The sequence below is a fragment of the Electrona antarctica genome (genome assembly GCF_951216825.1).
Source record: "Electrona antarctica genome assembly, chromosome: 16".
Classification (NCBI taxonomy): domain Eukaryota; kingdom Metazoa; phylum Chordata; class Actinopteri; order Myctophiformes; family Myctophidae; genus Electrona; species Electrona antarctica.
In genome coordinates, this window is record NC_136797.1 from 34269215 (window position 1) to 34284582 (window position 15368).

Sequence of the window (15368 nt, forward strand, 5' to 3'; positions counted from 1 at the left end):
AGAGCCTAGTACAGCCTAGTAGACCCTATTCTAGCCTTTCCCAGCCAGATCCAGCCTAGTATATCTAACTGTGCGTGCGTGCGTGCATGCATGCGTGCGTGCGTGCGTGCGTGCGTGCGTGCGTGCGTGCGTGCGTGCGTGCGTGCGTGCGTGCGTGCGTGCATGCGTGCGTGCGTGTGTGCGTGCGTGCGTGAGGGTCCACGGGAGGTCACTATACCAGAAACACTGTTTCCCATAGCATACTGTGGACCTACAGGACATTACTGTACTATAGTCTATGTAAAACTATTGGCCGTGCACCCAAACTCATGTAAAAACTATGGCCTTTGTACACACTACAGTGGTTCATCTGAAGCGTGAGGACCTACAGGGCTGACAAGAGCCTAGTAGACCCTATTCTAGCCTTTCCCAGCCAGATCCAGCCTAGTATAGCCATCTAACTGTGCGTGCGTGCGTGCGTGCGTGCGTGCGTGCGTGCGTGCGTGCGTGCGTGCGTGCGTGCGTGCGGGTCCACGGGAGGTCACTATATCAGAAACACTGTTTCCCATAGCATACTGTGGCCCTACAGGACATTACTGTACTATAGTCTATGTAAAACTATTGGCCGTGCACCCAAACTCATGTAAAAACTATGGCCTGTGTACACACTACAGTGGTTCATCTCAAGCGTGAGGACCTACAGGGCTGACAAGAGCCTAGTAGACCCTATTCTAGCCTTTCCCAGCCAGATCCAGGGTCCACGGGAGGTCACTATATCAGAAACACTGTTTCCCATAGCATACTGTGGGAGGTGTACACAGAGCACTGTTCTAATAGTTTTTGCCACCCTGTGGAATTATGCTTGAACTGCAAGATAGGGCCCTAAAAATGTATTAATAATAAACAAAGAGAAACAAATCAGTGTGGGTCATCCGTTGGACTGATGGGCGAACAAGTGGTGTCCACGCGAAGAGTTGGGCCCAGAGGACATGTAGAGTCCCCCCCCTGAATTTTCACGCCCCCATGGGCCGCACGGTGGGGACCGGAAATTTGGCCTGGTGCACTGGCCATAGTCACTATGTTTCATGCACACAAAACTTGATAAATGTAATAATAGTAGTAACAGTAACAGCAACAATAATAAAAATGTGTTTCTGAACATTTAGCATTAACATTTCTTTGGTGGCTGAAGCACTAAATGCAGACTGAACAGTGAGCCCTTATGAGTTTGTGCAGACAGAACAACAACCAAATGCAATTGGCTGCGTGCGTCTCCAGTTTACACAGTCTGCGTTGACAGTGCACGTATACAGTGGCTCTAAATACAGGCAGCTGTTACAGTACAAAAAAAAGGCCAAACATACTGTACATAAAATACTGTTATGGCTTTAGATTAGAAGGACAGAGCAGGACCTAGGACAGTACAGAGGCAATTAGTCCTCCTCTCCCACAGGGGTCACTGTCTGCCTGTGTTTCCAGGTCCCTTCACAAAGCTGGACCGGATGATGAGCACTCAGCTTTCACAGAAAGCACAGCCTGAATACAGTATACATCCACAGGCCACTGGGCAAGGGGAAGGTAAACTTGGTGCTGACATCACAGATCTCCTGTTCCTCTTTGTGATGGCTCTCCATCCCCTCTTCATTAATATCCATCCTCCCTGTCAGCTTCCATTGCGCTCTCTTTCACAGTCTTTCAGTTGTATTTTTTTTTTAAATTCCCTTTCTGCAGTGGGCCAGTGTTGAGTGGCGCTGGGGCCAGTGGCAGTGACATGTCTAAATGATGAATGAGTCTGTCTGTCACAGTTTGATGTCCTGGGACTCCAGCATTTTCGCCATGGTCTTCTTAACCCTCAGGGCAGTGAGCCGACAGGCTGGATTGTGGTTCCAGCACTCTGACATCAGTTTCCCCATCTGCCGTAGACACTGGAGACAGACATGCATGCACATTCCAATTAAACACAACTATTATACCATTATGTGGGTCGGTGACAAAATGGTGAAACAAATATCAAAAGCATTATCTTAAGCATTATTTTTTGTTACATAGAGCAGGTCATAATGCTGAGAAAACTATGTATTTTTAAATGCATGACATAACGATATCACCCCCTCTCGACCGGATCACACGGCAATTTAGTAACACAGACCAGGCTTTCCTCATAGCAGCCACGGTGTCAAAGCAAATGTATACCTCGTCACTGCTCCAGCGGTTAGCGAAGGAGGGTCTCTGTCTCTTGATGCAGACCACCTCTCTCATGTCCTCATACGAAGGATCTGTAGGAACCAGTTCATGATAGGGCAGCTGGTATTCCTCCACGATACCTGCAGTATGGGGCAAAACACATTCATTCTATCAAGCAATACATACACAAATGTTATCAATGGAAACAACAAGTGATATTTGTAGTGTATGTGTGGGCTGGGCGAAACAGTGTTGTGGAAATAAGTCTATGACTTCACAGTGTGTTTTTTTAATCCTCAATTGTCTTTTTAACCATCTTTATGCTGGTTGTAAGCAATTAAATACAAATCTGAATATATGATGATATTCAAACAATATCTAGTCTCATTTCACGTATAGATAAAATCACACCCCTGTGAAGTGAGGGGCGCTCTTATCATCATACATAATCTCATTCTGGCCAATCACAATTTGTGTCCTCACTTTTGTCTTCAATGTTTGTGTTTGTTTACACACATTTGTCTTCAATGTTTGTGTTTGTTTACACACATTTGTCTTCAATGTTTGTGTTTACACACTTTTGTCTTCTTTTGTCTTCAATGTCTTCTCTTTTGTCTTCTATGTCAGGGGTTCTCAACCCGTGGGTCGCGACCCCTCGGGGGGTCGCCAAATTATTTTAGGGGGTCCCCAAATTATTATTTTTTTAATTTTATTTTCACGATTTAAAAAAAAATAGCAGACCTACAAGCTTTTTCAATAGCTAAATTATAACAATGCTTAAAACACCAAAAGGGGTATATTGGGGGTCGGGAGGGGGCGGGGCGGGGGTCCCGAGACATTGCCAAAGCATTTCCGGGGGTCCCCGGCCAAAAACGTTGAGAACCCCTGTTCTATGTCTACATGGTTCACTTTGGGAACCATATAGTGCCCAAACCCCATTATGTGTATGAGCAAATAGAGGTACAAGTATTGCATTGTTTCTGACCTCCAGACGTGCAGCGGCGTGTGATCTCCCAGAGGATGAGGCCGAAGCTGTACATGTCTGCCATCATGAAGGACTGGAAGAAGTTCCTGTTCAAGGTCTCGTCCAGCACTTCCGGTGGCATGTAGCGCTTTGTGCCCACTCGCAGGTTGGGAGGGATGTCCACTTTGTTGGTATCACTAAGACACAGGAATAGAAAGGTTATAGTCTTTATAAATGAGATTGTGTGCTAGAGCAGTGATTCTCACCATTATCAATTTCAAGGACCCCCAGTTTTTTTGTATTATTAGGCGATGCACCCCAATTCTACAAAATGTTTATCTCTGAGACACCAATCTCAGTGTTACAGACCCATAAAAGACAATTTTGGTTCCAAGCCATCAATCATTTAGCCGACCTCCCTCAAGGGAAACGTAATCCAACACAGTGAAAATTCTGCCATATTATTAACACAGTTATGATATTGTATAAGAAAGAGTTTTTGTTGCTTGTGAGTCTACATGGCAGTATACTTCTAATACTGGAAAGTGGTCAGTAGTAACTAGTAATGTCAAGTATACTGACGTCGATGAACCCCAACCGGCCACCTCCTGGTTGTCCTACAGCAGTGGTTCCCAAACTTATTCGTGCCAAGGACCCCCAAATTGACACTAATTAGATCCCCATTTGAAAAGATATGCCAGGGACCCCCATAAGAGAAGATTTACGGCTGTAGCAGTCTCTGGGACTGGGACCCCAATTAATATTGTAAAATCACTGTTAGTTACAGATCCATGGGTCCATTTGGTTCCTAACTATCCATCATAGCTGGGGGACCCCCTGGAACTCCCTGAAGGACCCCTGGGGGTCCCGGGACCCCCATTTGGGAACCACTAGTGTCCAACAGTACCTGTTCAACTTGACAGCCAGTCCCAGGTCAGCTATGCAGCACACGCCGTTCTTCTTCACCAAGATGTTCTTGCTCTTCAGGTCTCGGTGGGCGATGGCGGGCTTGCCCTGGGTGCCGTAGATCTCCGTGTGTAAGTGGCAGAGGCCCGATATGGAGGAGTAGGCCAGCCTGAGCAGAGACCTGATGTCCAGGGTGTTGCCCTTGAGGTAGTCGTACAGGGAGCCGTTCTCGTGGTAGTCGGTGATCAGGTAGAGCTGCGTCCACGAGCCCGTTCCCTTAATGTCAGCTGCTATGAAGCCTGAGGGGTGGGAGGGAGGGGAGGGCAGTGTTGATTTTGACAGCAAACTTTTGATTTTAGTTTTAGTCACATTTTAGTCACCTGGAATGTTTTAGTGTTAGTCTAGTTTTAGTCGACTAAATCTACAGTTCATTGAGTCGACTAAAATGCATTATGGCGGGCCTTGATGCCGTCATAATGACTGTTTTTACATTTGCTGAAAATAGCCGATAGTAGATCTGCTATTTGCATGCAACCAAGTGTAAAATGACTTATACCGGATCTCTTGTCCACTAGTCCCTTCCTAACATTTTAGTCTATTTTTTATTTGTTGACAATATTGACAATATATTCTCATTATATATATAGTCTTAGTTTTAGTCATCATAGCTTAGTTTTCATTTAGTTTCCATTTAGTTTTCTGCAGTGAAAAAAGGTAGTCGCCGAACATTTTTTGTTATAGTATTAGTCGACGAAATCAACACTGGGTCTGGGAAACATGAGTTATACGCACGCACGCACACATGCGCGCACGCACACATGCGCGCACAACAGCCTCACACTGTGATGCAACACCTGATACAACATCCGTTCCATTGTGATATCTCACTGTTAAGCCATGAGCTGGATGAACTGAGCACCCTGGGCAATAATGACACCCAGACCACCCATGTTGTTATGCTTAGAGTGTCGATGACTGCATGCTGCCCCTGCTGTTCACACACATTTGGACACGAATGTCAAGTTTCAAACAATTATGCATGGAATGTTGGACCCATGTGTCCCCCATTGTGGATAATGGAGACAGTGTCCAAAACCCAAATGGACCCGTGGGGCTTTGACTGTTGCTTTGAACAGGTTTTTGACTTGATGGTAAATCAGCATCATCATTCCTGATATGGATACATTCTCGGCCAAAATCTCTACAACCATCCCCGAAGGACCGAAGGAGCTATTGGTAACGACAAACAGCACTTCTAAAGCATATCATAAACCGGTTAACAATGAACATTTTGTTCATTTTTGCTGTCACACACAGTCTTGCAGCTCTCAACTTCAAGTAATTTGTGGTCCCTGTGTCGACTTAAACCCTATATAGGTTGTTGACCGGGTCCCTCAGTGGTCTGTACTTGGTCCCCTCCTTCTCTCCCGCTATCAAATCTCTTCGCTGAAAATAGCTGATCTATGAGCTCACAGATCTACAAGCTCACAATACATCACAACGTGACATGTGAGTTTATAGATCTGCTATTTCTGCTTTTCCCCAAATGTCCACCTATTTTCTTTGAATGTTCCCTTGTAAGCTAGGGTCCATGTGTTTATAATACAGTATGCTGACTCAGTTTCCTTTAGATTTCCAGAGGTCAGACTGTGGAAGGTCCAACCAAAAAGAGTCACACACAAGTCAAACTGGGAAAGTTCAAGTGAGATGTTGCAGCATCTGTTGTGGAGACATTAATGGAATGTGTGGATTTACTTCATGAAGATTCTGAATGTAGTACAGTACAGCACAGTGATATACCCCTCCCCACACACACACACACACACACACACACACACACACACACACACACACACACACACACACACACACACACGCACACGCACACGCACACGCACACGCACACACACACACACACACACACAGAGAGAGAGAGAGAGAGAGCGCGTTCCTTACCCAATATGTTGTCATGTCTCATCAGGAAGGTTTGGTAGATCTCCGTCTCTCTGAACCAGCTGTCCTCCTCTGTGGTGAAGAAGACCTTGACCGCCACTCTCTCTCCTCTCCACTTGCCCATCCACACCTCCCCGTAGCGTCCCTTTCCAATCTGTTTCACCATCTGGATCTGTTTAGCGATAGTGCGCTGCACCTGGTGGCAGAAACGCATTAAGACTTCATTATGAATGATCGTCGTTAATGCTTTCTAATGCATTTGATCAACTGCAGGCGACATTAAAGATACGTGCATACGAAATTCCCATTCATTTACAGCAGGGGTTCTCAACGTTTTTGGCCGGGGACCCCCGGAAATGCCCCGCCCCCTCCCGACCCCCAATATAAATTGACTGCTACAATAACCTTAAACCATTTTGGGCGGGAACCCCTTTTGGTGTTTTAAGCATTGTTATAATTTAGCTATTGAAAAATAGCAGATCTACGAGCTTGTAGGTCTGCTATTTTTGAAAAATCGTGAAAATAATTTGGGGACCCCCTAAAATAATGTGGCGACCCCCCGAGGGGTCGCGACCCACGGGTTGAGAACCCCTGATTTACAGTACACATGTCTCAATGTGCAGAAGCATTAACAACCCATAAACTACAGTTTGCACTCAGGATGTTCATTTATATTATGCTTAGCTGTGCCCTGGCCTGGTGCCGTGTGCCAAAAATAGTCGATCTACTTTGTAAGCTCACAACACGTCGCACTGCGACATGTTGTGAGCTTGCTGATCAGCTATTTCCATTTTCATTGTTCAGTGTTCATTGCACTTCTAACCCCAGCTTAATATTAACATGGTTAACATGCAATGATGTGTTCTTACCAATAGAGGGAGTCCTGACCCTGAGCCGGACCCAACGCTCCGAGAATGTTCTATTAGGTCTTTCAGAGACTCTCCAGGGGGGATGAAGGTCTCATCCTGCTCAAGATCAATACTGTAGCGTGGCCGTGACTCCTGCCGCTTATACCTGCCATAGATTGGGTGGTGTGATTACATGAGGACGTGTATATTGATATAGATAATGCCTGCTGCATTTTCTGCACTTCTCGGCTTCTATAGTAGGTTGTGTACAACATTGTGCGTGTTTGTTTTTGTGTCGTTGCTTTTTACCTGAAGTAGCAAAAGATGAGGATGACACCGAGGATGATGCTGCAGACGGTGATTGATATAAAAAGAGCCATATGGTGGATACTGTTGTCCACGTAATCTGCAAGGAATAAACAGAACAGTGTGTTTTGTGATCTGGTCATTGTTGCCTACATTGAACTGGTAAATAGCCTCTAGAGGGCGCAATTTCTATGTCTTTGCCTCCTGCAGGACTCTCTCTCCCTCCATGAGACATTTGCTGAAGACTCTAGCACTGTTCCCATGTGTCCGGGGGTTCCTCCCCAGCTGCATAATAAAGCCAGGAACCAAATGTACAAAATGGATCCACTTGATTCCACTCAAGTTAGGATTTTACAATGTAAAATGCACCTGGTGGCAGGAACGCATTAACCCATTCAGGCCTGACGTCGAAATAAAAAAAACGTTCGCTCTGAAAGAATATATATTCAAAGATTTGTGCCGCATTTTTACGATTTTTCAAAAATAGCAGACCTACAAGTTCATAGCGCGCCACTCGGTGGCGCGCTATGAGCTTGTAGATCTGCTATTTTTCAATAGCTAAAGTATAACATCAGCTTGGAATCCCAGAGATAAAATAACCGTATTGAATGGGGTTCCACGTGGGCTAATCCATATCAAACTGGGGGTACTTGAAATAAGAAAAAGATTTAGAACCACTGAACTAAACAATAACGTCTCTTGTGTCAGGGTTATGGTGGTTCTTAAAATGAAGAGGTTTGAGAACCACGCTGACCACACTAGTATAATATTGCAATCACAACAACATTCGTGCAATCGGCATGTTCTCCGGGTAGATAGATACCCTCACAAAAAACATGCAGTAATCCTGGTCTCTAAACTGCCTCCCCTGCCCTGGCCAGCTGGGGCGCCTGATGGAGGAGAAAGGAACTGGTTGGAATAATGTGTTCCTCCACACGTTACGTCCAACTGGGGAAATTCCCCCCTGTGTCAGGTGACTTGAAGGAAACATGAGGTCAATCCGTTGCTCTCCCCAGGTTGGCAGAGGGAGTACAGAGCCCAGGATTACATTAGATAATTGACACTGGGTGAAAAAATGGGTTACAAAACCATGGGATAAAAATGTATTTAAAAAAAAAAACATTCATGGAATCATTTCCAAGCGCTTTGACCATTCTATGATCCCCCCCGCCCCCACTCCCCTCCCCCTCCCAGGGCATGATCGATCACATCCCCTTCCTGAATCCAACAGATCAGGTGTCACACTGACATCGCTACGGCAACCCCAGAGGCCTGCAGCAGCTCTGGGGCTCTAACCTTTCTGCCAGGCCGCTGTCAATCAAACACACACACATATAGCGCACGCACATGCACACGCACACACACACGCACGCACACACACACACACACACACACACACACACACACATGCGCGTGCACACACGTGTGCGTGCACAAGTGTTCAAAACCGCATATCAACAGCATGTACATAGACAATCGAGCATAGCCCAATGTCACATACTGCACTGGTCTGTAGTAGACACGGATTGAAGCGGTTAACAATGTTTCAGTTTGACAAATGAATTAGTCATCGTTGATTTATTACTTTGAAGGACAAACTTTGTGTGAGACTGTGTGTGTGTGTGTGTGTGTGTGTGTGTGTGTGTGTGTGTGTGTGTGTGTGTGTGTGTGTGTGTGTGTGTGTGTGTGTGTGTGTGTGTGTGTGTGTGTGTGTGAGGGGGAGAGAGAGAGAGAGAGAGAGAGAGAGAGAGAGAGTGAGACAAAGACAGAGACAGAGAGAGAGAGAGAGAGAGAGAGAGAGAGAGAGAGAGAGAGAGAGAGATGTTGGTGTGTAACAGAGTGACAGATGGACAGATATCTCACATCCGTGTGCTGGGGCAGGAAACTCAAGCAGGCCCTGGGGAGAGGCTGTCCTTTTCATTAGAGGGTGAGAGAAACAAGCCAAGTCTGCAGGCTCTGTTTCACCTGCCGTTCTCTCTCTCCAAGTGCCCCCTCTCTCTCTCTCTCTCTCTCTCTCTCTCCAAGTGCCCCCTCTCTCTCTCCCCCTCTCTCTCTCTCTCTTTCTCTCCATCTCTCTCTCTCTCTCTCTCTCTCTCTCTCCCTCTCTCTCTCTCTCTCTCTCCCCCTCTGACCCCAGAGCAGCATGCGCCACTTCACTCCAGCACCACACTGTGGTTTGTAACAGTTTAAACTGTCACTACCCATCACACCCCAGTATGGACTCCGTGAGTGAGCGCACTCTAAAAGCCACTCACGCTATAAAGCGGTAGGATTTCAGTATGTGCGTGTGTGTGCTCACATGTGTGTGTGTGTGTGTGTGTGTGTGTGTGTGTGTGTGTGTGTGTGTGTGTGTGTGTGTGTGTGTGTGTGTTAGGGCTGTCCCCTCACAGTGCGTATTAACAGTGGGCGACAGCCAGACGAATTTTCCGGAAGTGCATTATTTGTCAATGGGACCCGGCAACTACTGGCGATAACTGGCGCAAGATGACAATAATTTATCTTATATCTTTTATCTTTTATCTACCATTGTCTGGCGATAGCGGGCGATTAGGCGATAGCCAATGAAATTCATGTGTCACTCACCGTTGTTCTCTTGTTGTCATAGTCAATTTAGCACTTACACTAGTCTATATACTTGACCAGTTACACACGGGGCACTATACTCAAAACGTATTCACCCCCCAGAATAGAGGTGCTAGGGTTCATGTTGACCACATGATCAGTCGGTTTGGTCTCAGTCAAACAAGACTTAGAAGTTAGAAGTAATTTTTTACCCACGACTTTTGTAAACTCGGATACAATCCAGTTTCCAGTCTATAACCTTCAATAGCCAGTAGACATGATTATGAAGTTCATAGTAATGTCTTCTCTTCATTGTATGAACGTGTGTGTGAGACATCTTACCAGGGGTCCTCAGTGGTGGCAAAGTAGGATGCAAGTCTCTGTTGCAGAAGTCATCTGTACAGCACTCAATCGCTCTCCTAGGACGAGGATTCCGTGTGTCCTGGTGCGCACACGCACGCACACACACACACACACACACACACACACACACACACACACACACACACACACACACACACACACACAGTGAGATTTACAAATACTTGCAGGACTAAGGAATATTTACAACAGCACTTATATATCTCGGAGAGCTGGCTTTACAACCAATTCCTCACACATTTCTTCCAATAAAGTTTAAATCCGTTTTAGTGAATAAAACCTTATATAATAAAATGTTTATGTGTTTACAAAGACTTACGAGTTAGTGCTCACACACACACACACACACACACACACACACACACACACACACACACACACACACACACACACACACACACACACACACACACACACACACACACACACACACACACACACACACACACACACACACGTTGTGTATGTATTTTCCAACGAGTGACGTGTAGGCTACCGACAATAGCCTACTGTATATCGCTCACATCGCAACGAGTTGTGTGAGTGTCTTCTAAAACAGCTATTTTCGGTGTGGGACAATGGGAGAATAATTATAAATGAAGCATAATAGGACTTACTCTGCACTGGAACTCAGAGCCGTCGCGGCCCAGACACCCTGCCGTGCGCACAGCCATGCCGCCATCCTCCTCCTCCACCATGGTGAAGCAGTAACCGTCGGTTCTGGGAAGAGACAGCCACCGACACGCTATGGTCACTATCGTAACCGTCTTCACCATCATCATCACCACCAACGTTATGTCTACATTTTGATTGTTTGTTTGTGAGTGTGTGATGAATTGCCACGGAAAGATTGGTCTACTTCCGTTCAGTTAATTACAGTTCTTAAAGAAAACTTACTTTGATAGTATAAAATAATTGTACTATTAGGGGAAAGGGAGCATTTACTCTGAAAAAGAGTGAGTTACTTTTCTGCATTCACCCAGCAGATGGATGCGCAGATAGCTCAGATAAGGTGGGGTGCGTACGTGTGTCTCTGTACACTGTATGTACAGTACTGTACAGTATATGCTCGTGTGTGGTGTGTGTGTGTGTGTGTGTGTGTGTGTGTGTGTGTGTGTGTGTGTGTGTGTGTGTGTGTGTGTGTGTGTGTGTGTGTGTGTGTGTGTGTGTGTGCGCGTGTGTGTGTGTGCGCGCACACACACACGCACGCAATGTCCTCTGTACAGTGCGGTACGTACATGCACGTGTCATTGAGGGAGTTGTCAGGACAGTGGTGGTAGCAGTGACACCAGATCATGTGTTGAGGGACCACCGTGCTGCCGCCGTCCTCCTGCCGTCGCTCTGACTGCACCTTCCACGCGTTCCTCACCAGCATGGTGTCCAACACGTTGGCTGGATAGGACCACAGAGACACACCGCAGACAGTTAAACCATTGAGACCTAGAGACCAGACTCTACAAACGTCTTCTTAAATCCTAACAGTTTTCTGAAAAAACTGTTTCAATGTCAGTGGTTGAATTTTTCAAAAATAGCAGATGTACACGGTCGATCTCTACCCTCGTTGCACACACAGTCTATGGTTGCACGGCACTCTGTGCCGTGCTACTTGTATATCTGCTATTTTTCAATAGCTAAAGTACAAGATAATGGTTAAAATGCTAAAGTAACACAGATGCATTCCAGGGGTTAAACCCCTGTCATCTTAGAGAGCTGTCACATCACAGCTTTACAGTTGTACAGTGAGTTATACAGTACATTTGGTTTTGTGGCAAGCACTTTAGTCGTTTTCAGGAAGAGAGTATAAATAGAAGAGAAAATAAATCAAAACCAATGGACCACAATGGAAACAAGAACCTGCCAATGGAAATGTTTTGGGCTAATATCCCCCTTTTTGGCTAATGTGTGGGTTATTTTTCTGTTTTGGGCATATCATTCTAGGCAAATATTTCATTATTTGTAATAAAATCTTATCAGATTTCTTTTTTTTTATAGCTGATCTACAAGCTCACAATGCATCCATGATGAGACATGCTGTGAGCTTGTGGATCGGTGGTGGAGGCACGACCATCACAGCGGTTCTCAAACTAGAGTCAAGGGACCCTCTGGGTTCCTTGGGTTGGCGTCCAAATGGACCCTGGCGGTTCTGCAACTCTTAAGAGTGTACAAATGGAACCAAAAGGACCTGTAAGGATCCATTTGGTTCCATGTGTACACTCCAGTTATGGAGGTCCTTGCATTTCAAATAGTTTGAGAACCACTGGATTCTGCTGTCTGTGCCAAAGCACCAGTAAAACTTAAGTACACGTAACTGAGGTAAATTAGAGGCAGAATAAATCAGGCGATCAAAATGACATTCATGTTATTTTCAAATGGGGCCTTTTGAAAAACATACAGTATGAGCATGAGCGTTGTGCCCTAGCTGTACACCGTTGTCATGGCAACCGCTAGCCACAGAAAGTGTGAGCATGTGTTGTTGAAAGCAACCCCGCTGTTCTGGGCCAGACTCTATGTACCTGCCCCGAGTCTGGAGGCACAACTACACTGCTACACCAGAAAGACCTCTTTGTGCTGTGTGCTGTGTGTGTGTGTGTGTGTGTGCGCGCGCGCGCGCGTGCGTGCGTGCGTGCGTGCGTGCGTGCGTGCGTGCGTGCGTGCGTGCGTGCGTGCGTGTATAAATGCCAAATGTCCCCACGTATAGCAGGATTTGGGAAATTGATATTGGGAGGACAATTTTCCTGGTTCTCAGAACTAGAGAAATGGTTGTTGAAGTTAGGATTATGATGAGGCATTTAGAGGTTAGGTTTAGGGGTTGGGGTCAGAGTTATGCCTGATTTGCCTGAACGACGGCAATAAAAAAGGCATTCATAAAATCGGCATCTTAAGATGTTCATGTTCTCACAAGTGCAGTAATACAAACGTGTGCATGTGTGTGTGTGTGTGTGTGTGTGTGGGTGTGTGCTTGCGCCGTACTTGCGTATCTGTGGGCGTATGTGTGTGCATGTGCACACTGGTCTCTTAAGAGAAGTTGTTGGAAAAGAGTTTGTGGCATGTCACTGCAATATTTAAGACTATATATCTAACACTCTTTTTGACAGAGACGGTCAACAGTCAGTGTGTCTTGTGCTTACTGTACACTACAGTATACTGTACAGTATGTCAGTGTTTATCACTATGTGACTTTAATGTAACTGAGCCCTCCCGTCCAACTACAAATATGAATGTCAATAACGACGGCACTGCAAGTCAACACCACACAGAGCATGTCAACGTTAATCTCGTTAATTGGTGTTGTATATTACAGCCATATAGTTTAATTGCCCCCGCCCATGACAAGCTGTGCGAAAAGGAGGCATTTTAATGTAGCCCTGGGCTGTTGTCTGAGACAGAATTCTCCACCCTCACACCTATTTCCTCCATTCGACTAAAACACACATTCGCATGCAGTTGCATGGCACGGGCCTTGCATTAGTTTGGCTACGAGAGTGTGGATCTGCGTTGCTGCACGCTGAAAATAGCAAACCTACAAACTCACAACGCGTGCGACGTGTTGTGAGCTTGTACAGTAGGTTGGCTATTTTCGCCCCTCATGTGACTCCGCAAAACATAAATGAGATATTAGGTCAATTGTTTTGTGCATAATGTTGTGATTATTTTCTCCTATAATTTTATATTAGTTCATTGTGTGTCAAGCTGTCAACTAGGCTAATTGTGTATTTTATGCTTTTGCTACAGTGTGTAACCAAGTTTTCTTTGCCTTTTTACATTTCTTTTCCACTGTCTTAAAAGCCGGGACGTGCTTAACATTACTACTATGATATAATAACACATCTGATAGTATTTATATCTCCCCAATCAAATAAACCATAACAATACTAGTAATAATACTAGCACCTCAGAGTCAACCGAACCGCACAGCAGAACAAGGGCCTCCTCATATCATTTACTAGAAAAACGAGAGCGCTCCAGTTAGCAGCAAACCTCGCCTTTTCCAGTCATGTACACTTGTATCCACTCAGTCACACACCAGTGTGGAGGGCACACCAAAATATTTCCATGAGAAAACCAAAAGTAACAGCACTGGGCTTCATCACTGTGGGTGTTCTCATGGCTGGAAGGAAGGTAAAATGATAAGTCAATGGGTGAATGTATTCTTTATGCTCTAAGGAGAAATACAACTCCCACCATGTCATACATATGAGTGAACTACTGTACCATAACATTCCCTCATATTCCTGGAGCAACATACACACATAGTCACAAGATACATGTGCATCCACTTAGGATATAGGAACAGGATAAATATTGTGCCCTGGACTTGCTCAAGCCTGAAAGTGTTAACAGAACAACGTGTAGAGTTGTTCCTACACAAGCCATCTCAGAAAAAAGATCTAGTCAATCCACGAGTGGTTTCTTGTGTGCGTAGTGATCCAAGGTGTTTCAAAGTGTGTATCATAATCGCACCGAGTCAAAATGAATCATTCTTTGCTATATTTGTTGCCTGCATGGACGGCTTTCAAGTGTTTTAATTTAATTGCATTCTTTAAGTTCCACATGAGAAGAAATTAAGTTACTGCACACAGTAGTATTGAAAAGCTTTCTTCATTCCATCATATGCAAAAACAAATAAAACAAGACCCTATTAAGCATGGTTCTTCGTGGAATCATAGTGAAATCCTCTACAACTTGGTAGCAAAAAGAAACCCAACCCATGGCCTATAGTTACTATCTGAATCTTGTATGTCTGTCGACTATCAACCAATCTGTGAGGATATTCAACATTTATTCAATTCCAGCCAGGGAGTGAGTGTACAGTGTGTGTGTTTGCGTGCGTGTGCACGCCGGCGCGTGTGTGCCTACAGTACGTGGGTGTGTGTTTGATAATAATGCCAAGGCAGAGCCTGGCATGGGAGACAGAGAGTTCTTTAAGCAGTACACTGTGTCTGTCTGTCCACTCTAATCTGTGTTATTTGAAACATTGAAAGCAAGTTTGCAGAAAGGTTTTCCGACACTCCCCGGCTCTGGCCATGGGTATTCGATCTTACAGATTCTTAACTATTTCTTAATTTCAAGGACCCTCGGTTTGATATGACGGAGGCCACGGGCCCCCATTTAATACGATCTTTATCTCTGACACCCCAGAAGTCTACAGCATACTGTAAAATCTCCAGTGTTCATTGAATTCTGGACACTTACATGTACGGGTCCATGCTCAGAGTTACAGACATGAGTCTACGTGGAGAACCACTGCTCGATCACACTTTCCATTTCATCTGTCTATCTGCTCT

General features: G+C 45.2%; 1 protein-coding gene across 1 annotated transcript in view; it reads right to left on the reverse strand.

The window, feature by feature from the left end:
- Positions 1–947: 947 nt before the first annotated feature.
- The window catches only part of LOC306939872 (bone morphogenetic protein receptor type-1B-like), an 89112-nt gene continuing 74691 nt past the window's right edge, over positions 948–15368 (reverse strand). Inside the window, exons 4-13 of the mRNA XM_079524648.1 lie at positions 11322–11475; positions 10701–10803; positions 10045–10144; positions 7144–7240; positions 6856–7000; positions 5990–6182; positions 4035–4332; positions 3149–3324; positions 2173–2303; positions 948–1904 (exon numbers count right to left, since the gene is read on the reverse strand). Coding sequence (XP_079380774.1) covers positions 1779–1904; positions 2173–2303; positions 3149–3324; positions 4035–4332; positions 5990–6182; positions 6856–7000; positions 7144–7240; positions 10045–10144; positions 10701–10803; positions 11322–11475 — 1523 coding nt within the window. The 3' untranslated portion in view covers positions 948–1778. The remainder of the gene's footprint in view (positions 1905–2172; positions 2304–3148; positions 3325–4034; positions 4333–5989; positions 6183–6855; positions 7001–7143; positions 7241–10044; positions 10145–10700; positions 10804–11321; positions 11476–15368) is intronic.